The following is a 25998-nucleotide window of genomic DNA, read 5'->3' as shown; positions in this document are numbered from 1 at the left end:
TCCACCACCAAGGATGAAAGAAACATTGGGTTTACTCGTACCCCCGTTTTGAACATCGGTGAAATATTAGGCAGAAAATTTGGAAAGGACATGCTGGGTAAAGAGCCTCTTTCTGTGCTCTGTGATTCAATGATTTACAGTGGTCCTGTCCTAAAGCAGGAGTCCTGATGCCTGGATGATAATGGCCAGATTCTCAACATTTTCCACCATTAATTCCCTCAGCAAACTAAATGCACCCCATTTGGACCCAGTCAGCCTTCAGATGCAACTACCTTTCTAGTACACATGAGGAATTCTGCAGATGCTGGAAATTCAAGCAACACACATCAAAGTTGCTGGTGAACGCAGCAGGCCAGGCAGCATCTATAGGAAGAGGTACAGTTGACGTTTTGGGCTGAGACCCTTCGTCAGAACTAACTGAAAGAAGAGCTAGTAAGAGATTTGAAAGTGGGAGGGGGAGATTCAAAATGATAGGAGAAGATAGGAGGGGGAGGGATGGAGCCAAGAGCTGGACAAGTGATTGGCAAAAGGGATATGAGAGGATCATGGGACAGGAGGCCCAGGGAGAAAGAAAAGGGGTGGGGGGGAACCCAGAGGATGGACAAGGGGTATAGTCAGAGGGACAGAGGGAGAAAAAGGAGAGAGAAAGAATGTGTGTATATAAATAAATAACGGATGAGGTACGAGGGGGAGGTGGGGCATTAGTGGAAGTTAGAGAAGTCAATGTTCATGCCATCAGGTTGGAGATGGAATATAAGATGCTGTTCCTCCAACCTGAGTGTGGCTTCATCTTTACAGTAGAGGAGGCTGTGGATAGACATATCAGAATGGGAATGGGACGTGGAATTGAAATGTGTGGCCACTGGGAGATCCTGCTTTCTCTGGTGGACAGAGCACAGGTGTTCATCTTTCCCTCTCCCTCTCTCTCTGCTTTCCGCAGGGATCGCTCCCTACACAACTCCCTTGTCCATTTGTTCCCCCCGCCCCCCATCTCTCCCCACTGATCTCCCTCCTGGCATTTATCCTTGTAAGCGGAACAAGTGCTACACATGCCCTTACACTTCCTCCTTTACCACCATTCAGGGCCCCAGACAGTCCGTCCAGCTGAGGTGACACTTCACCTGTGAGTCGACTGGGGCGATATACTGCGTCCGGTGCTCCCAATGTGGCCTTCTATATATTGGTGAGGCCCGACGCAGACTGGGAGATCGTTTTGCTGAACACCTACACTCTGTCTGCCAGAGAAAGCAGGATCTCCCAGTGGCCACACATTTTAATTCCACGTCCCATTCCCATTCTGTTATGTCTATCCATGGCCTCCTCTACTGTAAAGATGAACACACTCAGGTTGGAGGAACAACACCTTATATTCCGTCTGGGTAGCCTCCAACCTGATGGTATGAACGTTGATTTCTCAAACTTCCGCTAATGTCCCACCTCCTCCCCCTCTTACCCCATCCATTATTTATTTATATACACACATATTTTTCTCTCTCTCTCCTTTTTCTCCCTCTGTCCCTCTCGCTATACCCCTTGCCCATCCTCTGGGTTTTTCCCCCCCTCCCCCTTTTCCTTCTCCCTGGGCCTCCTGTCTCATGATCCTCTCATATCCCCTTTGCCAATCACCCGTCCAGCTCTTGGCTCCATCCCTCCCCCTCCTGTCTTCTCCTATCATTTCAGATCTCCCCCTCCCACTCCCACTTTTAAATCTCTTACTAGCTCTTCTTTCAGTTAGTCCTGACGAAGGGTCTCAGCCCGAAACGTTGACTGTACCTCTTCCTAGAGATGCTGCCTGGCCTGCTGCATCCACCAGCAACCTTTCTAGTACAACATTTCTTTTTTTTCTAGAGATACAGCACAGAACAGGCCCTTCTAGCTCAATGTGCCACACCGCCCAGCGACTGGCCTACTTAACCCGAGCTGAATCACAGGGATATTTACAATGACTAATTAACCTACTTGCTGGTATGTCTTTGGACTGTGGAAAGAAACCAGAGTGTCGGGAGGAGACCTATATAGTTAACCACAATCCACTGTGTATACTTATTGTAATTTATTGATTTTATTGTTATGTATTGCAATGTACTTGGGACTGAAGTCTTTGGACTCTGGCCTCATCTCTCCGCTATGTGCTCAACAGTCTGTGGTCTGTGGTCTCTGACATAAAGGGTTTGTAAAGATTGTACAAACTCTTTACAGACAGCGTCGGAAATGAACTCTGAGCTATAATAGCATCATGTTAACCGCTATGCTGCTCTGGTGCCCTTCCTTGTCAATCCAACTCTCAGTTCCATCACCTGCTGAGACTTCACTGGCATGTTGATGTAGAGTTTAGAGTCATAGAGTTGTAAGAACACAGATCACCGCATCCCTCAATGTTTCAGGTCGTTAGTACTTTAGCCATGCATTACTACACCTCTTTTTTTGATCTCTGATTGGCTGCACCTATTCTCCTACGGCACCTTTCCTGTTCTTGTGATTTTCACATGTTTCATATAAGTACAAAACTCAAATGCCCTCATCACTTTTATCTTCCTGGTGCTTCCTAATCAAAACTTCTGTAATCAGCTTGGTTCTCATATAGCACTTAAAGAGACCATTTGCCAATCCATATCCATGCTAACCATTGAGTGCCAATTTATATTAATCTCATTTACCCACACGGTCCATGCCTTCAATATTTTGATGATTCATGCATTCCTTGAGATACTTCTTAAATGTTAAGAAAATACCTACCTTCCACCACCTACTCTGCCAGGGTACTCCCGATTCCAACCGTCCAAAACTGAGCAAGCTCTTCTTGAACATCTTCAAAGCCTTTTACAGCTTACACAAACCTATGAGCTTTAGTTTGAGATATGTTTGGTTGGGGAATAGTTTCCCACTACCAAACTTATCTGTTCCACTCATAATTTTGTTAAAGCAACACACACAAAACACTGGAGGAACCCAGCCGATCAGGCAGCATCTGTGTAAATGAATAAGCAGTTGACATTTCTGGCTGAGACCCTTCTTCAGGACTGGAAAGGAAGGGGGAGGGTGCCAGAATAAAATGTTTGGAGTGGGGAAAGAGGGCAGCTGGAAGGTGATAGGTGAAGCCAGCTGGGTAGGAAAGGTAAAGGGCCGTAGCTCCTCAGTCTCCTCAACTCCCAGGAAAAAAAACACAGTCTATCCAATATCTCCATGTTACTGAATGCTCCATCCAAGTTAATGAAGACAACCTTCCTGTATGATTTCTTCATCACTTTATCAACCTGCACAGCTACCTTTGACATAAATGAGGTTCCTCTACTCCTCAATAACCTCTAAGGTGCTACGATTCACTGTGTATGTCCTACCTTTATTTCTCCTTCAAGAGTATATTACCTCACAATTATCGGGGTTAAGTTCTATCTGTCATTGCTGTTTTTATCTACCAACTGACCCACATCATCCTGTAGCGAATGTCTGTTCTCCTCATTATCAACACCACCAGTAATTTTCATGTCATCTGTCAATTTACTAATCATATTGCCTACTTGTGTAGCCTCTTTTTTGGCTGTATTCCCCATATTTTGGTCATCTTCAGCTTTAAATTCTCTACCAACTCAAAAATGGACAGGCACCTTGTATATAGCTGAAACATCCCCACTTTAAAGAACTCCCATTCTTCAATTCTTTAACATAAGAGATTCTGCAGATGCTAGAAGTCTTGAGGAACACACACAAAATGCTGGAGGAACTCAGCAGGTCAGGCAGCATTTATGGAGGGGAACAGTCGAAGATATGTGCTGAGACACTTCATCTGAACTGGAAAGGGAGGGGACAGAAGCCAGAATAAGAAGGTGTGAAGGGGGAGGGCAGTAGTACAAACTAGCAGGTGATAGGTGAGTGGAAAGGTGAGTGGTGGGAGGGGGGATAAAGTAAGAAGCTGAGAGGAGATTGATAAAAGAGGTGAAGGGATGGAGAAGAAGGAATATGGAGGAGAGAACAGTGGAATACAGGGAAAGATGAGGGGAACCGGAAAGATCTTTAATTTTTAAACCAGAGGAAGGGAATGGATAGGTGAGGAAAAGAGAAGAGGTGAGAGAGGAACAAGAATGGTTAATAACAATTTCTTCACATTTGCGTAATTTCTCCCCATCCTTCTCATAAGAACAAAAAAGCATAAGAAATAGGAGCAGGAGTAGGCCATCTGGCCCGTTGAGCCTGCCCCACCATTCAATAAGATCATGGCTGACCTGGCCATGGACTCATCTCCACATACCCGCCTTTTTCCCATAATCCATAATTCCTCTACTATGCAAAAATCTATCCAATCTTGTCTTAAATATATTTACTGAGGTAGCCTCCACTGCTTCATTGGGCAGAGAATTCCACAGATTCACCACTCTCTGGGAAAAACAGTTCTTCCTCATCTCCATCCTAAATCTACTCCCCCGAATCTTGAGGCTATGCCTTCTAGTTCTAGTCTCACCTACAACATTCCTGCCTCTATCTTATCTATCCCTTTCATAATTTTGTATGTTTCTATAAGATCTCCTCTCATTTTGTCGAATTCCAGCAAGTACAGTTCCAGGTGACTCAATCTCTCCTCATAGTCTAACCTCTCATCTCTGGAATCAACCCGGTGAACAGCTTCTGAAACTAGTATATCCTTCCTCAAGTAAGGAGACCAGAACTGCATACAGTACTCTGGATGTGGCCTCACGAGTACCCTTTAGAGTTGCATCACAACGTCCCTGCTCTTAATTTCAATCCATCTAGCAGTGAAGACCAACATTCCATTTGCCTTCTTTATAGCCTGCTGCACCTGCAAACCAACCTTTTGTGATTCATGCACAAGCACTCCCAAGTCCCTCTGCACAGCAGCATGCTGCAATTTTTACCATTTTTCTGTCCAAAGTGGATGACCTCACATTTACTAACATTGTACTCCATCTGCCAGACTCTTGTCCATTCACTTAACCTATCTATATCTCTCTGCAGACTCTCTGTATCTTCTGCACAACTGGCTTTTCCACTAAATTTAGTATCATCACCCCTCTTCCAGATCATTAATGTATACCGTGTATAGTTGCAGGCCCAGCACCAACTCAAGCAGCACACTGTTCACCACTGATTGCCAACTAGAATAACACTCATGTCTCCCAACTCTCTGCTTTCTATTAATTAGCCAATCCTCTATATCTTGCTGATACATCACCCCCAACTCTATGCATCCTAATCTTATGGTTAAGTTTTTTATGTGGCACCACATTGAATGCCTTCTGGAAATCCAAGTAAATAACGTCCATCTGTTCCCCTCTATCCACTACGCTCATTATACCCTCAAAGAACTCTTAAGTTTGTCAAACGAGACCTGACTTTGCTGAATCCATGCTGTGACTGCCTGATGGATCCATTTCTTTCCAGATGCCTGGCTATTTCTTCTTTAATGATAGCTTCAAGCATTTTCCCAACTACTGATGTTAAACTAACTGGCCTATCGTTACCTGCCTTTTGCCCGCATCCTTTTTTGAACAGTGGCATGACATTCACTGTCTTCCAATCCACTGGGACCTGCCCAGAGTCCAGAGAATTTTGGCAAATCATCGCCAAAGCCTCTACTATAAGTTCTGCCATTTCTTTCAGTACCCTGGGATGCATTCCATCAGGGCCAGGGGACTTCTCTATCTTCAGGCCCACGAGTTTCCTCAGCACTACCTCTTAGTGATAGCTATTGTATTGAGGTCCTCACCTCCCATCGCATCCATAACATCTCTCTTTGGCATGTTAGATGTGTCCTCCACTGTGAAGACTGACACAAAATAGTCATTCAAAGCCTCAGCCATTTCCTCATTACCCAGTATCAATTCCCCATTCTTGTCCTCCAAGGGACCTACGTTCACTTTAGCCATACTTTTCTGCTTTATATAATTGTAAAAACTTTTACTATCTATTTTTATATTTTGTGCTAGTTTATTTTCATCATCTAGCTTTCCTTTCTCTATTGCTTGCTTAGTGGTACTTCGTTGTTTTTTAAAGTTTTCCCAATCTTCCAGTTTCCCACTACTCTTGGCGACTTCGTATGCACGAGCTTTTATTTTGATGCCTTCTCTAATTTGTTTAGTTATCCAAAGCTGGCTTTCCCCATCCTTACTGTCCTTACTTTTAACTGGAAGCTACTTTTGTTGAGCACTGTGAAAAATCTTCCACTGTTCCTCTATTGTCCCATAATATGGCTTGTGTTCCCAGTCTACACCAGCCAAATCTTCCTTCATCTCATTGTAGTCTCCATTGTTTAGGCATAATACTCGGGTTTTAGATTGAACTATTGCACCCTCCATTTGTATGAGAAACTCAATCACACTGTGATCACTCTTTCCAAGAGATCCCTAACTACAAGATCACTAATTTTACCGGTCTCGTTGCACAGGACCTGATCTAAGATAACACGTTCCCTTGTAGCTTTGCTTACATGCTGTTTAAGAAAGCCATCATGGATGCATTCTGTGAAGTCCTCCTCAAGACTGCTTCGATCAGCTTGATTCACCCAATCTTCTCTCTTTTTTCATCCTCCATTCTATCTCATACAGTGCCATGAGGGTTGGTGCTGGGGTCTTTGCTGCTTGCAATTTATATTCATAATTTGCATGTGAAATTATAAGGCATGGTTAGAAACTTTGCAGGTGATATTGTAAAGTTGCAGATAGTGTAAAAAGTAATGAAAAATTACAGAGGGATCTTGATTAGCTAGGAATGTTGACTGAGGACTGGCAAATAGTTTCCATTCCAGATTAATGTGAGGTACTCCATTTTAGGAGATTAAACCCTAGTAGAACCTATAAAGTAAATGGAAGAGCCCTGGAGAGCTTTATGCAATAGAGGGATCAAGGAGTTCAAGTGTATAGTTTACAAAAAGCAGCGTTACAGGTAGATGGGGCAGTGAAGGGGGTGTTCAGCATACTGGCCTTTACCAGTCAGTACATTGATCACAGGAGCTGGGGAATTATGTTGCAGTTATATTAGATATTGGTGAGGTTGCATGTGGAGTATTCTGTACAGTTTTGGTCACCCTCTTACATGAAAGGTGTGACTAAGAGTGCAGAAAAGTTTTATCAGGATGTTGCCAAGACTTGGGGGCCTCAGTTACAAAGAGTGGTTGCACAGATGAGGATGTCATTCCCTGCAATGTAGGATTTTGAAGGGTGGCCTGTTAGAGCTATATAAGATCATGAGGGATGTAGAAAGGGTGAAAGCATATAGTCTTTTTACTAAGAAGGGCTGCTAAACCCAAGAGGGCTTAGGTTTAAGATCAGAGGTGAGAGATTTAAAAGGGACATCAGGGAGAGCTACTGCACAGAGAGCATGGTCTGTACTTGGAATTAGCTGCCAGAAATAATGGTTGAGACAGGAAAATTAGCAATATTTGAAAGCCATCTAGACAGGTACGTGGATAGGAGAGGTATAGAGGGCTATGGACCAAACTTGAGCAGATGGGGCTAGATGTGATGAGGCCACACAAGGTTGGAGGAGCAGCATCTTATATTCCATCTGGGTCGCCTCCAACCTGATGGCATGAGCATCAATTTCTTTAACTTCTGGTAACTGCCGTCCCACCTTCACCATTCCCCATTCCAGTGTCCCTATCTCACCTTATCTCTTTATCTACGTATCACATTCTTCTGGTGCTCCTCCCTCTTCCCTTTGTTCCATGGTCTTCTATCCTCTTCTATCAGATTCCCCCTTCTCTAGCACTTTATCCCTTTCACCAATCAACCTCCCAGTTCTTTACTTCACCACCTCCCCCTCTCACCTGCCACCTTGTACTTCTTCCTTCCCTCCCCCCAGGTTCTTACTCTGACCCTTCCCGTTCCTTTCCAGTCCTGAAGAAGGGCCTCGGCCCGAAACGTTGACTGTTTTACTCTTTTCCACAGATGCTACTTGGCCCGCTGATTCCTCCAGCATTTTGTATATGTTGATTTGGATTTCCAGTGTCTGCAGATTTTCTCATGTTTGGGATTAGCTCACTGGGCAACACCATCAGCACGGACAAGTTGGGCTGTAACACTGCTTCCCGCAGTATGACTCTCTGACTGTATGTTTCAAATTTAAGGGAGGTGCAATGGGAACATTCACACAGTCATCAGTTCTTAATTGAACGTGACACATTGTTTTCACCCTGGGTGTTTCATTCCTGCTGCTTGCTGTATTCTTTCTCGGTACATTAAACATTAAAATCTAATTACATGCTCAAATTGACAAGTGCTTGTTAGTAAATTTATCTAAAACATATGCTTTCAATTTTATAATTGGGATACTTGCATTCCATAAATTTTACTCACAGTCTCAGAGATTTTATGGTCCTACAGGCAGATGCATTTCTGTTCTGGTTACATTCATTTAACAAAAGGATGAATCACTTGCACTACGACGAACTTTACTTCATCAGACACTGTACCAGAATCTGAAAGAAAGCTTCTGTTGTTGGAGGACAATTTTAATTACTTCACAGATCTCAGTCCATATAACAAAATGGGTTGATCAGAGGATTTACCCGAGAGCTGTGGTCGGTTTTGCAAGACTTTTTACCTGCACACTGTCACACATTCATGCAAGCTAGATACCACTTACCATAGAGAATAGTAATCAGAGAAACGGGCATGACTAAAATCCCGACCAGCATATCTGCAACAGCGAGTGACATTAAGAAGTAGTTTGTTGCGTTCTGTAGTTTTTTCTCCAAAGAGACGGCAATGATCACCAGTATATTGCCCCCGATAGTCAGCACAATGATCACCAGAATCAGCAAGGCTGGCCAGTTCTTTATTGAGACGGCTGTCTGTGAGACGTCCTCCGAAACTGAGGCATTAAGTACTTCACCTGTGGCCAAGCTGTGGTTCAGTATATAAGAACTATTGATGAAACTGGCCATCAGAACACGGTCCAGAATAAAATCCAGAGGCATAGAATTGTAGTAGAGACAATATTTAAAAAAAAATTTCTCTTAAATAATATTTAAAATGCTTTGTTCTTTACTGTTGGGAAAAGTTTCTATCAAATGGAAGACCAGTTCTATGAATTCAGGCACACAGCAAGATAAGCCATCCATTTTCTTGTGAGCATTTAGCTGAAAACTCAAGTGCTTTAAGCCATCAAACATTTTTTTTCTCACTGAACACTAGTGAAAACACTTGACTTCTCAAAGTTCGCAACTTAACTATCCCATCAAAATATATGCTTATCTTGCATCATATTACTTGCAGTAGCAGTCAGACTATTGCCAAATATGTCAGCAGCCTCCTCAAATACTTATTTTTTTGTCTCATTTTGCTTTTTGTATTCCTCTGTCTCTTTTCTTCTCTTCTTTTTTTCTTCCAGAAGTTGGGAAGTTTCCTTTGGTTTTCCACAGGCCATGTTCTCCATCCAATCAACTCGTTAAGATCTAATCAAACTGCACTTTCCCTGGAGTTGAATGCTTCCAATTCTGAAAAGAATTATAATTAGAAGGATATTATTTTCATACAATCTAAATAAGTATTAATTTAATCAAAGCTATGTATTCTTACTTGCTTTCAAAATTCAATGAATACTGCCTCACTTCCTGTGAACATGATGAAAATACATTAGCTGCCTTTATAAGCACCACCCTTACTTACACATTCATTCATTTTAGTTCCTTTTACAGTCCTGTTTTCTACTACCAGCAGAACAGTTCACTGAGTTATCATATTTCTGCCAAAACTATTAATGCACAGAGGCAAGCAATTTAATAGAGCTCCTGTTCTGGGTTGTTTCTTTTTCTCTGATAACCTTACAAATATCTTTTTGTTCAGTTCCTTAGCTGCAGCTACATCCATCACTATCCCACACAGAACAAGGAGCATTAACTTCTCATGTTCCAAATTACTCAAGGTAATGTGCTTTAATTAGCTACAAAGCTCATAGTATAGTCTTATTTTTTAGCATTTCTATAGTACTAATTGAGACTGTTTTAAGATAGATATCATTGTAAACATAATTCTGTATCCACTTGTTTTCTGTAACTGATTGCTTCGAAAGGTTAAAGCTACTGAAAAGATTTGAAGCTAGATTACTTCATGGATCTCAAACAGATTACAGAGGAGGAGGTGTTTGCTACCCTGAGGCAAATTGGGGTGAATAAATCACCAAGGCATGACAAGGTGTTCCCTTGGACCCTAGGGAGGTAAGTACAGAAATAGCCGGGGCCTAGTAGAGATATTTAAAACATCCTTAGTGACAGGGGAGGTAGCAAAGGATTGGAGGATAGCCGATGTTTTTCCGCTGATTTAAAAAAATTGCAAACAGAAACCAGGAAATTATAGATCGGTGAGTCTGACATCATTTGTGGGAGAATGATTGGAAGGCGTTCTTGGGGACCAGATATATAAGTATTTGGACAGATATGGGTTGATTAAGAATAGTCAGTTTGGCTTCGTATATGGTAGGTCATGTCTAAACAATCTTGTAGAATTTTTCGAGGAAGTTACTGGGAAAATGGAAGAAGGTCAGGCAGTGGATGTTGCCTACATTGACACTCTATCATAAGGGACAGCATCTGACAAGGTCCTGCATAGGAGGTTGGTCAAGAAGGTTCAGTCACTCAGTATTCAGGATGAGCTGGCAAACTGGATTAGACATTGGCTTTGTGGGAGAAGCTAGAGAGTGGTAGTAGAGGGTTGCTTCTCCGACTGGAGGCCTGTGACTAGTAGTGTGTTTGTTGTTTGTTATCTATATCAGTGATCTGGATGATAATGCAGTTAACTGGATCGGCAATTTGCAGATGACCCCAAGAATGGGGTGTAGTGGACAATGAGGAAGGCTTTCATGGCTTGCTGAGGGTTCTGCAGTTGGAAACATGGACTGAAAAATGGAAGATGGAACTTAATGCAGACAAGTGTGATGTTTTCTACTTCGGTAGGACCAACCAGGGTAGGACTTACACAGTGAACAGTAGGGCACAAAGGAGTGTGATAAAACAAAGAGATCTGGGAATACAGGTCCATAATTCATTGAATGTGGCGGCACAGGTAGGTAGGGTTGTAAAAAATGGTTTTGGCACATTGGCCTTCATAAATCAATGTATTGAGTACAGAAGACCGGATGTCATGTTGAAGTTGTATAAGACGTTGATGAGGCCTAATTTGGAGTATTGTGTGCAGTTTTGTCGCCTATCTATGTGAAAGATGTAAACAAGGTTGAAAGAGTAGTACAGAGAAAATTTACAAGGATGTTGCTGGGTCTGGAGGACCTGAGTTATAAGGAAAGATTGAATAGGCTAGGACTCTATTCTTTAGAATGCAGAAGATTGAGATGAGATTTGATAGAGGTATACAAAATTATGAGGGGTATAGATAAGGTAAATGCAAGTAGGTTTTTTCCACTGAGGTTGTGAGGGTCATGGGTCATAGGTTGAGGGTGAAAGGTGAAAAGTATAATGAGAACATGAGGGGAAGCTTCTTCACTCATGAGAGGGTGGAATGAGCTGCCAGAACAAGTGGTGCATGTGAGCTCGATTTCAACATTTAAGTGAAGTTTGGATAGGTACAAAGATAGTAGAGATATAGAGGCCTATGGTTCCAGTGCAGGCTGAAGTAGGCAGTTTAAATAGTTTTGGCATGGACTAGATGCGCCGAAGGGCCTGTTTCTGTGCTGTACTTCCCTATGACTCCATGATTCTACTGGTAAATTTAAACTCAAAAGGAGAGGGTTTGCATTGGACAATATGGGAATTTGTGTAACCAAGGTCAACTGGATTCCATTTAACAGTGTTGCAGGCCCGAAGTGATTAATGGTCCATTCATACTCCGATTCTCTACATTTCTATACGTGAGGACATCTTCCCCAATTTTATCCAGCTTAGCCACTGGGTGGGACTGGGAGACACTCTGTCATTAGGGACAGTATCAAGTATCTCGTTTTAGGTAACAGTTACAATCTTGTGGCAGCACGGTTAAAACCCTGGGCTGATATAGGTAAGCACAGCCTTGTGAGATAGGGATCTACATAAACAGACCCTACCTAACAGGTAAAGTTTACTTCTCACCTGTAGGAATAGAGATTACGACTGACTGAATGTCAAACAGAATGTCGAATGTAGCACTCAGAGCAGAAACTGTGCGAAGACAGGAGAATTTAGGTGTTGTGATAGTTGTAGGTTATTCAATAATTATGGATAAAGAACATAGTATTGATACTATGTCATATAGCTGGTGACAGGGTAAGATATACCTTGAATTAGGATGTAAGGATATTAGAGCAGAACGGAAGAATCTGATTTTTGTTATTAAAACACAGGGAGGAATGTGTAAGAGATTATGTTCAGGCAGTATAAAAAAGAATGAATTGAGAAACAATTCTTCATAGACTACAGATCTACATTGTTATACAAGTCACATGCGAATCGACAAGGAAGTGAACATGTAATTGTTGTAGAGCTACTAGGACTTGATGTTTCAATCCCTCTGGTAAATTGGCACTCTCGATGTTGGCAGTGGGCTTGGAGTGGTGACAAGGAGGGAGGGTATGTACGTCATCAGGGTCATCAGGTGGGCACCCTCCTTCTTTGACGTTTCGTTGATAAGCCCACGACATCTCCAGAGGGCTCAACGGTGCTACCTGGCGTCCCAGATACACCCCCCTCAGTTCCATACCCTCCTGTCTTCATCTTGCAGCCCAGTTCTTGTCTTTCCTTTTAATCCAAATCCAATTGCTGCTTTCTTCTGCTGCATTTGACAAGGACCTGATTGCTTGTTGGAGGGAGTGACCCCTCACCCGCATCTTCTTCAACAGACTGGTCGTAGATGTAGCAACGAATCCCCTGCATCCCACTTCTACAGGGAAAATCTTGGTCTTCCAGCCATTCTGGGCAGATTCAGTTGCCAGTTCAGAGTACTTGGTCTTTTTTCTCTCATAAGCTTCTTCGACACCATCTTCCCATGGTACTGTCAATTCCACAACATATGCCAGCTTGGCTGTTGTAGACCACAGGACCATGTCTGGCCGGAGTGTTGTAGCCACAATGTCTGGGGGAAACATAAGCTTTTTTTCCAAGTCCACGTCCATTGTCCAATCCCGAGCAACCTGCAGAATGCTTACATCTTTTGATGTTACATGGTGCTCGGGAGGTTGGCCTGCTGGTACAAATCGTGTAATGTGGACATTTCCTGCCGATGTTTGTGGGAGAGCATTTGTGATGATTCGCCTCTGTTCCAAGATTAATGCCAGCTGTCTGAGAACTTGGTTATGCCGCCAAGTGTACCATCCCTGGGTGAGGCTTGTGGTGCATCCTGTTAAAATGTAGATGTATTGTGGGAATGAGAGACACACACCCAGGGGCTGGACCAGGGTAAAAGTGTACCATTGGTGCAGACTGTATCTAAGATGTAGAGAGAAACGGAGATGTCACAAGGACTAGGAAAGTCAAATTTGAATTTATTGTCATCTGCACAAGTACATGTATGTACAGGTGCAATGAAAAACTTACTTGCAGCAGCATCACAGGAACATGGCATCATAGAAGTGGCATTCGTAAGAAACACATTAATTAGGTATAAATCATACACCATATTCACAAGGAAATACAATTCAAACAAAGAGCATTTTAGTGCAAAGTGGTCAAAGTGTTCATAGTGTTGCTAGACTGCAGTGGTGACTGGTTTTGCAGGTTAGTTTAAGAACTGAGTGGCTGAAGGAAAGTAGCTGTTCTTGAACATGGTGGTGTGGGATTTTAGGCTTTCGTACCTCCTGCTCAGTGAAAAGATGGTGGAGTCTAGGTGGTGGGGATCTTTGAAATAGGTATTGCCTTCTTGAGGCAGCACCTCTTGTAGATACCACCAATGGTGGGGAGGGATTGCTTTGATGTATTGGGCAGAGTCCACTTCTCTTTGCAGCTTCTTATGTTTCTGCTCTTTCAAATTGCCATACCAGACCATAATGAAACCAGCCAGGATACTTTAAACAGTACACCTGCAAAAGTTTGTTAGAGTGTTTGATAATAAACTCAAACCTCTTTATCCTCCTAAGAAAGTAAAGACACTAGCAAGCTTTCCTTGTAATTGCATCTGTCTGCTGGATCATTGATAGGTAACGTGAGATGTTAACACCTAGGAATTGAAAGCTGCCAATTTCACAATGTAGACTGGAGCATGTTTGTCCTCCTTCCCCTCAATGAAGACAGCAAACAAATGTTTACTTTTGTGGATGTCTGGATGTCGATTGACAAGTTGTTTTTGGATCACCACTCAACCAGGTAATTTATCTTTCTCTGGTAATTTCCCTCTCAACCTAATTCACCTGTCTTCTGTCAGGAACCTTTCATACCCTTACCAGTCAAAACCCTATCAACTCCCGCTTTAAATACAGTACACCCAAAAATTTGGCCTGAACAGCTGACTGTTCCACAGATTCACCATCTTCTGGCTAAAGAAATTCTTTCTCATCGCTGTTCTAAAGGAACATCCTTCTATTCTAAGACTGTGCCAATACCTCCATTTTAAAATCAGTGGGCTGAATGAAGAGATTTGAAAGGAGGAAATCAGATACAGTTACTAATGATGAAATTGAGACTGTCCAAACAAATAGGATGAATTCACATCAGTGGGAAGAATTCAAAGCCTGAAATTTTTATGCCTGATAGCTAACTGCTTAGAAACTGAGTATGACAATAAATTAGCCGCAGAAAGTAAATACAATAAAAACTTTCTTAAATTGCCAAGAAAAAGAGAGAATTGAGCAATGAAGGACCTGAAGATGGATATGGTATATTAAAATGAAATAGCATACATTTAAAATTAGTAATTTGTATCACTATTTATGGTACCATTTAGAGTAGGCTGAACATTCTGAAGGTATCAATTTTGAATCAGTGAAGAAATGTAAGCAAATGCACAAAATTCCAGGGTTTAAGCACAATAGGTTTTAAACAAGAACATGAGAAGATTTTCTAAAAATATGATAATCCAATGTTCTCTCAATCTGTGAAGCACTCCTCTATGTTGCAAAATTCTGCAGATTACTCTCTCACAGAAGAAAGGTGAGAGAGGGAAAACAGAATAATTACAGACCAGTTAGCTTAACAGCTGTGTGCAAGATATCTCTAGAGACTATAATTAAGGAGGAAGTGACTGAAAACCTGGAAATTTTTCAGGTGATGAGAGAAAGCTAGTTTAGATTTAGAAAGACTGTCATGCTGAATTATCGTGACTTAATTTCTTGAAGAAGTTAAATTAAATGGTGAATGTGAGTGGGTATCTATGCAGCTTTTTTATAGACTTCAGGAAGCTGCTTAACAAACTCCCTTGTTACAGATAACTAAGAAAAAAATAAAACTCTTGGAACTAAAGGCTTATTTTAGAGTCTGTTAGAATGAATTGTTTATTTTAGATACTGCTGGAATGTTCAGAGTAGCAAAATGTGAAGGACTGGAGAAATGGGTGGACCCTCAGACTGGTGAAAGTTGACTATCGGAAAATCACAGGATCTGTTTTAGTACTGAAATTGTTCCCTACATCTGTTAGTTACAGGAATGGTGGTATCTATCTCTCTCTGTATTGCACCATATCGACAATTTGGATAAAAATGCTCAAGGCATGGTTAATCAGTTTGTAAGCGACAATAAAATAGGTGTTCTAGATATCAAAGATGGTCAGAAGGAATTACAGAGGGATCTTGATTATCTGGTTAAGCAAACCGAGGAACAGCAAATAGAGTTTAATTCAGAATAGTATTTCATTAAGGTTAATGGAAAAATTAGAACATGGAACATAGAAATCTACAGCACATTACAGGCCCTTTGGCCAACAATGTTGTGCCGACCATGTAAGCTACTCCAGAAACTGCCTAGAATTTCCCTACTGCATAGCCTTCTCTTTTTCTAGGCTCCATGTACCTATTTAAGAGTCTCTTAAAAGACCCTAGTGTATCCACCTCCACTACCGCTGCTGGCAGTGCATTCCACATGCCCACCACTCTCTGTGCGAGAAACCTCCCCCAAGCACCTTAAAACCATGCCCCTGTGCTAGCCATTTCAGCCGTGGGGAAAAGCCCCTGGCTATTGTCATGGTTTCTCGTTTCTTACAAACAACAAGGAGACACAAAAAATCCTTCAAGACGTTTTAAACTTTAATTTGAAAATCAAAGCTGAGACAATCAGAAAGCTAGTAGCTGGCTGCCCATCGAGGCTTGTACACAGCATTTTTTATAGCAATCTCCTAGCTTAGCTACATTATCATATCCATACGGCCTGTGATCACATATCATCAATACATCCGCTCTCGACCTTCCACTATTGCTTTACTCCCCAATTTAATTATGTCCTAGTTTACTTTTTAGACCAGGTGTCTCCTCATCCCTAACCACAGTTATTTCTTAATTAGTCTTGTTGTGACATACTACCACATATTTCATTACCTTACTCGCCACCGTTATCTTTCGACTTGGTTTCATTCTAGTTCTCTTCCTAAATTAATAGTGATTAGGTCAAAAGTCATGGCTACATAGTGAATACCCTCTATTCAGCTAGCAGTGGTTACATAGTAAATATAGAAAATATAATGTGTGCATTTGAGTAAATACTGAAATACTGTTGAGTAAATACTGTAAATACTGTAATACATAGAAAATACAATGTATGCATTTACATTTTCCAATATAATCCTCCCTTTGAGACCCACAGGGTCTCATACAGAGAGAGAGAGGACTGAGAGTCTATACACAAAAGCTCAAATAAAGCCACGCATTTACTCCCAAATTTGGGTTACACTATAGTTTCCTGCGCTTAAGACTCACAGTGTTCTCTCCCTACCTCCCTAGGCCGCTGAGCCAAAAACCCGTCCCTTCGTATCTGAGACAGGGAGAAAGACTCAGGAGCCTTCACAGCCTAATCCCCACATATTTCATCTCTCTCCTGTTCGTCTTGCGTGTCTCGTAAACTGTACGAATACATCATCGGTGCCTCCTTCTCCATAGGGCTCGACCCAACAATTTCCAGGAGCATCGGAAACCGTTTTTTTGCAGCACGAACTACATGCGACTTGAGGCATGGAAGAAAACAGCACAGAATGACCGCACAGCTTAGCAATACAATACCAATGGTTACTGCAATCTTGTTCAGCCATGCTCCCCATCCTCCTAGTCTATTGTTTAACCAGTCAAAGAACTGGTGTCCAAACCCTGCATTTTGTTTAACTTCCTTTCTTAGATTTTTCAGTTTATTCATTGCTCTGGTAAACGATCCCTCCGGACTAGTGTTATTCGGTATAAAAGTACAGCACTGTTCCCCAAACATTACACAAACCCCTCCTTTCTCTGCCAATAGCCAGCCTAGTAACTGACTATTCTACCACGCCACTCTACTGGTTGCATCTAGCTGCTGCCCCAAGGCCTCTAGTGCATCATCAGTGTAGTTAATGAATCTCTGTTGATTATAATATATATAATTTATCCATTCAACATTTTTACTAACCCCTATCACAGGTATAAGTGCTTCCCAGCCCGCAGCAATCTCATTTCTTGCCTTAAACTTGTTAGGTATACCTCTCGGCTGTCCTATACTGTCAATTTGGACTGTTGGATCAAGTTCATATTTTCGCCTCTTCCGCCGCAGTATCTGCTGCTTCGGAGCTTCAAATTGTACTTCAGGGGATACTACAACTTCTTGAATCAGCATAACTCGTGTACATGTACCTGTCCAACCGAGGGGGAGCGTGGATCTCAGTCCTCCCTCCTTCCCACAGAGCCACCAGGTATCTGCTAACAGGATGGTCTGGGCATCCAGTGCACCGTCGGGCGGAGGGGTACCTGTCTTGTATCTCTGGCCTGGGGTTACATCCCAAGTCTCAGCACAGTTACCACTGAAATGTCCAACCAAGAGATCACCCGTCCGTGTGAAACATTCATAACTCAAATGCTCCTGCACTTTGAGCTTTCCCAAAGTGGGTGTCTGGCTTCTTTTATTCATAGCCCACGGTCTGCTGTAATTACAGTTAGAGGCAAGCTTGTTTTGATCATACTGCGAGGAAGCCTGGTATAACATACACCAATAAGGGCACATTGGTGTGTTATCAATACATTTCCGATAACAAGGATCTATCCCGCTACAAATTCCCATACTGCAGGTCTTGACTATACTTGGACACTGCTGTGCACACTGCTCCCTCCGCTCCTTTCGCCATTGCGCGCAGGTGGAAGAGTTGTATGGCATGGGGACTACATACTGTGCTGGATTTGCCCTTGAGCATACATAACAATTCTGTCTCTTCATCATCCCTGCTGTATAGTTTGCCCATTGGTATCACGTGTTCTGGTACCATGGTACGGAGGTAATCGTTGTGCTCCTCTTACTCCTTTCTCTCAGGTTTTGTGGGATCCTAACAGTCCCATGCCACATCTGCTAAATTAATGGTCTCCAAATCTGCACAAGAGTATTTGAATGTATCATCCCGGGGGGCAGGATTGGTCGCCCCCAAGTCATCCCCATTATCTGAAAGAGTACTACCATCCATAACCCCATCCTTAGGGTCTTCGGGCCTGTCCTCAGAACCAAAAATTTCCCTTATTACTTGGTCAAGTTCCTGCGGGTCAGTGTCAGCTTCTTGTTGCTCTTGTCTGTCCCCTGCTGTTTGTTCCTCTTCACCACTTACCTCGGGTGGCCCACCTAACTGTAGCTGCGGGACTGCTCTAGTGCAGTGATTGAGATGATAGCAGGTGGAGCGTCCTTCCACTTGAACTGCGGTGGGTGATGCTTTGGTTACTGTAAAGGGCCCTTCCCTTTTGGGTTCGTTCCACTTTCTTCGAAACACTCGCATGTAGACCTGATCGCCTGGCTTGATTGGTCCTTCCCCTTGATCAATCTCCGGCTCTTTCTGTTTTCCCTGTGCATAAATAGACTTCTGCATCATAGTTAATTGCCGCATGCATTGTTTTAATTCCAATTCCAGTTGTTCTAAACTAGGCCCTTTATATGGTCCTCTCCACTGGGACACTGGCATAGGCCTTCCGGTTAGCATTTCATGCGGTGTTAGACATGTCATCCGATTACTCTGCATGCGGTAACTCATTAATGCTAATGGTAGTGCATCGACCCGATCAAGTTTAGTATCTACACAGATTTTGTTTAGTTTGGTTTTTAAGGTCCCATTAATTCTTTCCACCATACCCTGCGACTGAGGGTGATACACACATCCAAATCTCTGCTTTATTCTCAGTGCTCGCAGAACTAACTTGACCACTTTTTGAATGAAAGCTGAACCATTGTCTGAGCTAATTTCTGTCGGTATCCCAAACCTTGGGATCACTTCGTTTGTCAGGAATTTCACCACTGTTCCTGCCCCTTGATCTTTCGAGGGTACTGCCTCTACCCATCTGCTGAATCTGTCGATTACCACCAACATGTATCTTTTCCCTCTTACTGTTTTTATCATGTCTACATAGTCAATCACTAGGTGTTTAAATGGCCCTTTAGGTACGGGTATATGACCTATTGGGGTTGTAATTCCTTTCCGAACATTATTCTGCACACATACCTCGCACTGTGACAACACATGGTCTACTGAAGCCTGTAAATAAGGCGACCAAAATCCATCATTTTTTATTTTCCTTATTACTTCTCCCCTTGCACAATGATCCATCCCATGTGCTTCTGAAATCAGGATAGTCAGTATACGGGTGGGAGCTACCAATAGGCCATCTTCCGTGGTCCATAGGCCTTCTGGGTTCTGCTTGGCCCCCGCCTTCGTCTCCACAGAGTTTGTTCTGCCAAAGTTGCCTTTCCCTGTATTTCAATTAGGTCCTCTACCATAGGTTCCGGCTCTAGACTTACCTGGGGTGCAATAACAGCGGATGTACACCCAGACACTTTCCTGGCTGCTTCATCTGCAGCTTGATTTCCCTTTGTTACTGTATCGTTTCCTTTTTTATGTGCCTGGCATTTTACTATAGCCAGTGCTTTAGGTTTCATCAGCGCTTTTATTAGATCTAAAATCTGCTGACAGTGCTGTATGGGATCTCCATTGCTCTTTTTAAAACCTCTCTGTTTCCACACTGTAGATTACTCCCCAAGCTTGTATATCCTGCTTCCTTCATTATTTTCCTTAGTGGCGTTACAATTTCAGCATATTCCCCAATCCAATCTGAACTATATCCTGTCAGTCCCAGAAACGTCATCATCTGTCTCACTGTCTGGGGCTTGGGGGCTTTAGTTATAGCCTCAATTTGATCTGGTGCTATCGCCTTCACTCCCTTGGATATCACTCTACCTAGGTATTCTACCTGTTGCTTGCAAAATTGCAGCTTCTTTCTAGATACCTTATGTCCTCCATGCGCCAGTCTCTCTAAAAGGGTTATGGTATCCTATTCACACTGTCCCTCACTTTCGGAGCAAATCAACAAATCATCCACATACTGTATCAATGTACTTTCCAATGATATGCCCTCTAGGTCCGCCTTTAACACTTGATTCAATACGTGTGGTGAATGTTTAAATCCTTGAGGCATTCTAGTGTAGGTATACTGGTTGTTTCTGTATGTAAATGCAAATAGGTACTGACACTGATCTGTCAGGGGAACGCTGAAAAAAGCCGAACACAAATCAATCACCGAAAAATAGTCTGCCTCTGGTGGTACATTAGTCAAGAGCGTGTGTGGGTTGGGAACTACCGCTGGCCAGTCCTCCACTACCTCATTCACCGCTCACAAGTCATGCACCAGACTCCATTTAGATTTATCCGCTTTAAGGACAGGTAACAGTGGGGTATTACATGGGCTGTCTGTCCTTAAGTACTCCTGCCTCCAGTAGCCCCTGTATTGTTGGCGCTATTCCCTCTTCTGCCTCTGGTTTCAGGGGATATTGTGGTCTCCTGGGTGGAACTGCTCCCTTTTTCAGCTTTATTTCTACCGGACTAGCTGTTCTTATTTTCCCTACATCCATGTCATGTTGTGACCACAGGATAGATGGTAACCTATCCAGCTTGTTATCTCTCTGCTGGCCTTCCTCCTTACCCAATAACGTCAGGTGTGGTTGGGGAGTTACTTCGACCTCCTTTGCTGTTCCTACCATATCTATATGTACCTCTATTTTAAAGTAGTCGTTGTCTCCCGATACCCACACCTGTGGCATAATTTTCCTCCACACCTCTACGGTTCCAGCGTGCTTTACTAAGGGTCCTAGGTCTTTAGACTGATGTCCCTCATTTACTAGCAGCGTTATGTGGGGCTCAGCTTCCGGTATCCTGTACCATTTCTCCAAGAAAGTATTCCACCTGACTTGCAGGGCTGCCCCTTCTCTCCCAATTATTATAGCTTCTCCGCTTAGGTGCTGCCGGTTACCTGCCTCCCTGTACCATCTCTCCTCTAACTCTCTGTTCTGAGTTTTGTCAAAAATCACTGTGCAATGTAACTCGGATTTGGGCACTACAGCCTGGGGCAATATAACCTGCACGCCCTTTTTCCATTTTTCCCAGGTTTCCCAGATCTAATCTTCTACGTCTCCTATCCAGAAGACATTAGCTTTCTTAACTTCCCGCACTAGTAATTGAACAATTACTCTTTCCACACTCAACCCACTTCTGGTACATTCTAATTTTAATTCTAGTTTTAATAGGGCATCTCTGCCTAGCAAATTCACCGGAGTTCCTTTGGACACTAGTATCGGCAAAACTATTCCTTTGCTGCCCATCCTTAATCTCACTGGAGCTGTACATTGTGTCAACTGTGTTTTTCCCGAGAACGCTACAGTCTTAATAAATTTTCCTGACATGGGAAGGCGAAGGGCATACTGCGGCTGTACGCAAGTATACGTGGCTCCAGTATCTATCATCATTGGTGTCAGCTGCCCTTCTAACACAACCTGAACAATGGGTTCCTCTTCTGCCTCCCCTGTTATCACTGGGTAGTGTCCTTTCCCACCTGGGTTCTCTGGGCACCCCTAATGTCTTGCATAGGGGTTCACGGGTCCATTCGGCCCTGCGGGGTCTGGTCCTTGGCTAGACTGTGGTTCCCTTCTCATTGGTTCCTGCTGGTACGTGACGGCCCATGGCCTAAGTGGGCAGTCCCTTCTCACGTGTCCTGGCTGGTTACATCCCCAGCACCGTCTCTGTATCTCTCTTCCCCCCTGTTTCCTTACTGGTCCTTCCTGCCCATAACCTCTCTGCCCCCCTCCTTGGGATTTCCAGTCCTGTCTGGGCTGCTGTTTGAATTTATCCTGTCCCTGATAGGGCATTTGTGGAAAAGCACCCCCAAAGACATTTATTATTGGAATGGGGTTTTCTGGGCTCTGTCTTACGGCACGACCGATCCCTCCATATAATGGCATTTCATTCATTTCAACGGCTGTGATTAAATCGGTCATTGCTGGCAGCATCTTCTTGCCTTTTTCTTTTTCCTTCTTTTTAAGTTCTTCAAGCTGCATTTGTATCAGCTTTCTTTGCACTTCTTCTTGCTGTTCAGTCAACTTTCGTTTGTCTTTTCGATATTTTTCGACCGCATGGACTACGTGGTCCCTGAATTCCTGTGGGGTCATTGACATTAGTCCAACCACTTCCTCAAGTTTAGACTTAACTTGGGGAGGCATCGCATCCAAAACAGTATTTTGGAACATCACGGTCATAAATGGGTTGCCTTCCACCTCTTGTTCAGTTTCCAGTCTCCACCTTTTCAACTGATTTTCTATATAGGCTGCTGAATTTTCAGTGTCTCCCAGTGGATCCCCTTTCATGGCTTTGGGGTCCATTTTGGGTGGATAGAGCTCCCTGAGGGCCCCCCATACCCTCTGCCTCACTGTGTCAAATCTGGCCCCATCAATCAGTGTGCTGTCCGCATTCTGTATGCCAGCCACTTCCATCAGCTCATGTAGTTTGGAGGTTCCCATCAGCCTTATCAGCAGCGCCTTCAAGTCTCCCATAGCCAACATTCGTCCCATGGTTTCTTCCTCAAAGGCCCTAATCCACTTCCCTGCACCCTCATGTAGGCTGGGCAGGGTGTTTTTCAGCCCTACCAGGTCCTGGGATCCCCAAGGAATATACTGTACTTGTCCCAATCCTTTTACTAACAACGGCATCATTCTCCCTTTCCCACATCTCCTGACTCTGCTCCTCGCCTGACTCCCCATCTGTTTCTGAGCACGTTTTCACTGGCTGCCACATGATTCTTTCCGGGGTTTCCTATCTCCCTTGGCCTCCTCGTGGAGTTCTTTCTTTCTGCCTTGAGCTAGCATTTGCTTTGGCCCATGCGAAATCCTCAAACTCCCCTTGGAAATTCAGTCTCCGCCGTAATTCCCTAATCTCTCCCTCTGTTTCTAATATCTGCCTTTTCACTCTCTCTTTTTCCCCTTCAAGGCTCCTATCTCCTATCCTCTGCCTACATTCTCTCGTACCCTCTCCTTCGCTACTTAACTCTTGCTCTCCCGACAAGTTACCTTCTGCTCTAGCCTGCTCAGCTCCGTGTCCATGTAACAAAGATTTCTCTTCATCCCTTTTCGCTTTTAATTCCTGTAACCCTTTGATCTCTTCTTCTATTTCCCTTTTCTCCTGCTCCTTTTCGTGTTTCTTTCTTTCCTCCTCGGTATCCCAGACTTTAATTTCTCCATTTAGATCCACTCTTCCTGTTATCATCGGACACTGCTTAATGGTTTTTCTCTCGTAATAGGGAAGAGGTTTTTCTACGTCTTTCAGGTCTGGGTATAGAGCCGAAGCTGACTCCCTGTTATGCTTTTCCTTTTCTTTATCAGACTGCTCGTTTCGTTTCTCAGTGTCTTTTTTACTTACTATTAATATACTTCCCGTCTTTCTTAACCTTTCTCCCTCCATCCTAAAGAGTTTTAACACTTCCATTTCTTGTTCCCTTTTCGCTTCTCTTTTCTTAGATTTATCTTTGGGTTTGTGATTTTTAATTAGCACTTCCATTTCCTCACATAAGCTTACATCAAATGTTCCTTCTCTTGGCCACTTCGTGACCAGTTCTTTAGTTCTTTTTCCCCATTTTTCTGAAATTTCCATGATCTTACCTTGACACACCGGGAATTTTCTGCTCAATATTTCTACTGCTGTTCCTTTCTCTGTCACGTTGCTCTCTTTTCCCTTTTTTCTATTATGGTATTTTTAGAATCTCACTACTTGTCTATTTAATAGTACTATTTTTCTAACTCTATTTCTATGCCTAGCCTTATGGTTTATCTCACCAGCGTCTGAATTCTCTATCAAACTATATTTGTCTCTTACTATGTTCTGCCCGTGCAGACCCCTACTTAGGGCGGTATCCACAGAACCTTTTACACCTCGCCTATGTCTGTCTGTATCTTGTTTTACGGCGGTTGGCATCCAGCTTAATGGTGCATTACCGCCACCCTCTGCTCCAGAATGTGCACTAGACATACATTCTAAATCCCTTCACCCAATCACACACACACACACACACACACACACACACACACACACACACACACACAAACCTACACTTCACCCTCCCATCTTTGACCATCCTAGTATCCTATTCCTGTTTATTCGTCATATTCTATAAAAAACCCCTGTACCCCTTAAAAACGCTAAAAATACCCGGACTTGTGCTCTCTCACCCATGCCCAGCAACCCTTTTAATGTGAATTCCTGCATCCCCAACTCCCTTAATTTATTTCTCATCATCTCTCTCTGTATCCCATACTTCCTGCAACACAAAACTACATGTTCTGTTGATTCCTCTTCCTGACATTCCTCACACAATCCTGTCTGGTGTTTCCCTATCATTTTCAATGTTTTGTTTAATGCACAATGCCCCAGCCTTAACCTAGTCCACACAATTTCCTCTCTTCTGTTTCCATTACCTACCCTAGTAACTGCAACACTCTTTTGTATTTGATATAAATGCCTCCTTTTCCCCTCCCTGTCCCATCTTTCTTGCCACATTCGGTTGACTTTTTCCCAGATTACACACTTAACCTCTGCTTTACTGATACTAATGTGCATTTCCACATTTTCTTTCTTTAACGCCCTCTTTGCCAACTCATCCACCCTCTCATTCCCCTTCACCCCTACATGTGCTGGAACCCATAGAAATTTTACCTGACCTCCCTGATTTGCAATTCTTGTAACTAACTGAAGGACTTCATAAAGTACATCTTGCCGACTGTTTGTGTGAAAAGACCTTAAACTTGCTAGAACTGAGGATGAATCTGAACATATCAATGCTTTGGCTTGTCTGGCTTTCTGCACCCATTGCAACGCAACCAACACTGCCAGCATCTCCACTGTAAACACCCCTAACTTATTAGATGTTCTTCTGCTGATTCCAATTTCTTTTGCTGGTATTACCACCCCAAACCCTGTCACTCCTGTTTCAGGTTCCTTCGCACCATCCGTATAAATGTGAGTATAATCACTATACTTTTCCATCACATGACAGTTAAATGCATTTACCAAATCTGTTTTATATCTTTCTTTCCTTTTTACCTCTAACAAATGCCAGTCTATGTCAGGCCATACAAGCTTCCATGGAGCTACAACCGGATAAACTACTGAAGGACTTATCCTCAGATCAAACACTCCACATTCTTTCGCGATATCATTCGCTACCCGACTAAAGGTATCCCGCTGAAACCTCCCATTTTCCCAGCACTCCTGCAACACTCCTTTAGCAGGGTGAGGATCATTGTGCCCCTGCAAGTTAGCCCAGTAGTTTGCCATCAGTTGCATCCTTCTTAGTTCCAGAGGCATTATTCCCATTTCTACCTGTAGGGCTGACACTGGTGACGTTTTAAAAGCCCCACTGCACACTCTCAAGGCCTGAGCCTGAATCACATCCAGTTTCCTTATAAGAGACCTAGCTGCTGATCCATATACTATATTTCCATAATCCAATACAAATCTTACTAAAGCCACATACATTCTCTTCAAAGCTGAACAACTTGCTCCCCACCTCGCCTATGCAGACCCTTACATTTCTTAAGGCGGTATTCACAAGGATTTTTAATTCTCCTTCCCTGCCCGTTCAGACCTTTGTTTCGTGCGAAGCGGTATCCACAGGGACTTA

The 25998-nt window shown here is 43.1% G+C and overlaps 1 protein-coding gene across 1 annotated transcript in view; it reads right to left on the bottom strand.

Annotated features, from left to right (window-relative positions):
* Positions 1-25998, bottom strand: part of LOC134353322 (5-hydroxytryptamine receptor 2A-like) — a 337337-nt gene that overhangs the window by 35010 nt on the left and 276329 nt on the right. The window contains exon 3 of the mRNA XM_063061358.1: positions 8596-9448. Coding sequence (XP_062917428.1) covers positions 8596-8929 — 334 coding nt within the window. The 5' untranslated portion in view covers positions 8930-9448. The remainder of the gene's footprint in view (positions 1-8595; positions 9449-25998) is intronic.

Source organism: Mobula hypostoma, chromosome 10 (genome assembly GCF_963921235.1).
Source record: "Mobula hypostoma chromosome 10, sMobHyp1.1, whole genome shotgun sequence".
NCBI classification, from domain to species: Eukaryota; Metazoa; Chordata; class Chondrichthyes; order Myliobatiformes; family Myliobatidae; genus Mobula; species Mobula hypostoma.
This window is presented reverse-complemented; position numbering and strand designations above follow the sequence as displayed.